We start from the raw sequence: 1988 nt of genomic DNA on the forward strand, positions 1-1988 counted from the left end.
GCAGCCGGGCCCGGGCCCGCTCCCCGCCGGGCGAGGGGAGGCGGCTGCCCAGCCGCAGCGCCGGGGGAGCGGGGGAGTGGAAAGCCCCAGGGGAGGCGGGGGACGAAACCGGGGCCGGCTCCGCGCGGCTCCCCCGACGCTCGCCACCGGCCCCGTTGGGGGCCCGCGACGCCGGCACGGAGCCGCCCGCGCCCAGCCCGGCGCCGACTCGAGCCCGGCCGCTACAACCGCCGCCGGCGCCATGGCCGAACAGCGCCCGCCGCGCCCGCTTTACTTCCCCCAGTTCCACGACCGCGCCGAGCCCGTCCCGCCCCCGGCCGACGGCGGCGGCCCTTGGACCCTCTTCCCAGCCATGTGCGGCCCGCGGCAGCCGCCGCCGCCTGCGGCCGGGGTGCCCCGCTGGGCCGCGGCGCTGGCGCCCATCGCCTACGAGCCGCTGCGCTTCTTCTGCCCGGCGGCGGCCCCGCCGGAGGGGGCGGGCGCGGCGCGGCGTCCCGGGGAGCAGCCGCAGCTGGAGGGCGAGATCTGCGAGCTGGGCATCCGCCTCAAGGAGCTGGAGCTGCGGGCGCTCATCGGCGACGGCTTCGACGCCCAGCAGTGTGCGTCCTCCCGCCGGGGCCGGGGCCCGGGCCCGGGGCCAGCGCGGACGGGAGCGTAGGGGTAGAGTCCCCCGCAGGGCGCACCCCTGACACCCCAGCCGGCCGCGGGGGCAGGGGGCTGGGGCAGCCCCTCAGGTTTTGCCCCCGGACTCTTGCCGGCCGCAGGTGCCCAGGGAGCACATGGGGTGTGGGGAGCAAAGCCCTTGTCCGGTGTCATCTACCCGAGTCCCTGGTCCTGCACAACCACATAAAAGAGGCACAAGAATTACGGATGTGGTGACTTTTGCACAAAGGAATGAAACCCCCAACGTTACTAAGTGTTAGCAAAAAGCCAGTTCCATCACCGCTCAAATCAGAGGGCGTTTGTACATGCAAAAAAAATCACCACTAATGAGGTGCTGCAGTAGTCAACTGCCACTTATATAAAATAAAGGCCGCTGATGACCACAGATAGTTGGAGGTATAAAAAACAAAACAAAACAAAACAAGTCAAATAAGTTTGGCATTTAATTTTAAAACCTGCTGGCCATGAAGGAAATACAGGAAATCAAATAGCTCAGCAGACAGCTATTACTGAGCGTTGCAGTAGGGAGGCCAACAACTGCTAAGGATATTATGCCCATAATTTCCTTCAAGGCCACGGGCTGCCAGTCAGGAAACTTTCAGGAGTGCAAAGGTTACAAGAACACAGGACAAATGTCCATCAGATACACACATTCAGAGGCAGATCTCAAAAATACTCTATTCTAATAGGTAGTTTGCATACACTTACTTTTCAGAACAGGAAATTAATGAGCTTATTTCCTTTGTTACAGCCATACATGCCTTTTCCCATTTAATACCTATTATTTTCAAAACGTGAGAAACTTTAGTTTTCAGATATTTGCTAGACAAGAAATTGTAAGGAATTATTACTTTGCTTAACTCGTTATTTGATTTTCTTAAAAGTATTGTAAAGTATTAATTACAAAATTAATGTAGAATTATGTTTCATTCCTGTTTAGATAAACTTCTGAAGGCACTAAAAGAAGAAAAGATACAACACCTGAAAGCAAGGCAGAAGCTAAAGAAATAGCCACCAACATGATGAGGATTATTTCAGCTGGATATTCTGTCACTACATCACTATAAAATATTTTAATGGATATTTAATATTATTTTTCTACTTAGTATATGCTAGTCTCCTACCAAATTAAAAAATGCAGCACATTTTCATCTTGACTTTTTTGTGTATTATTCCTCTGGTACTAGCTACTGATCACACTACTATATTTTTTCACTTATTTTTTTCCAGTAACTATAGGCAAACAGGATGGCTAATACTTTCTTCCAAAACACTGAGAAATTAATGCTGCTAATATCAAGATTCTTAGCAGTTCACTGACCATG

At 53.6% G+C, this 1988-nt stretch overlaps 1 protein-coding gene across 1 annotated transcript; it reads left to right on the forward strand.

The window, feature by feature from the left end:
* The first annotated feature begins 241 nt into the window (after positions 1-241).
* On the forward strand, positions 242-1686 carry C10H11orf91 (chromosome 10 C11orf91 homolog). Its single transcript, XM_040608856.1, is given in 2 exon segments — positions 242-599; positions 1604-1686. Coding segments are annotated over 2 exon segments (441 nt in total).
* The last annotated feature ends 302 nt before the right edge of the window (positions 1687-1988 follow it).

The sequence above is a fragment of the Falco naumanni genome, chromosome 10, assembly GCF_017639655.2.
Source record: "Falco naumanni isolate bFalNau1 chromosome 10, bFalNau1.pat, whole genome shotgun sequence".
Classification (NCBI taxonomy): domain Eukaryota; kingdom Metazoa; phylum Chordata; class Aves; order Falconiformes; family Falconidae; genus Falco; species Falco naumanni.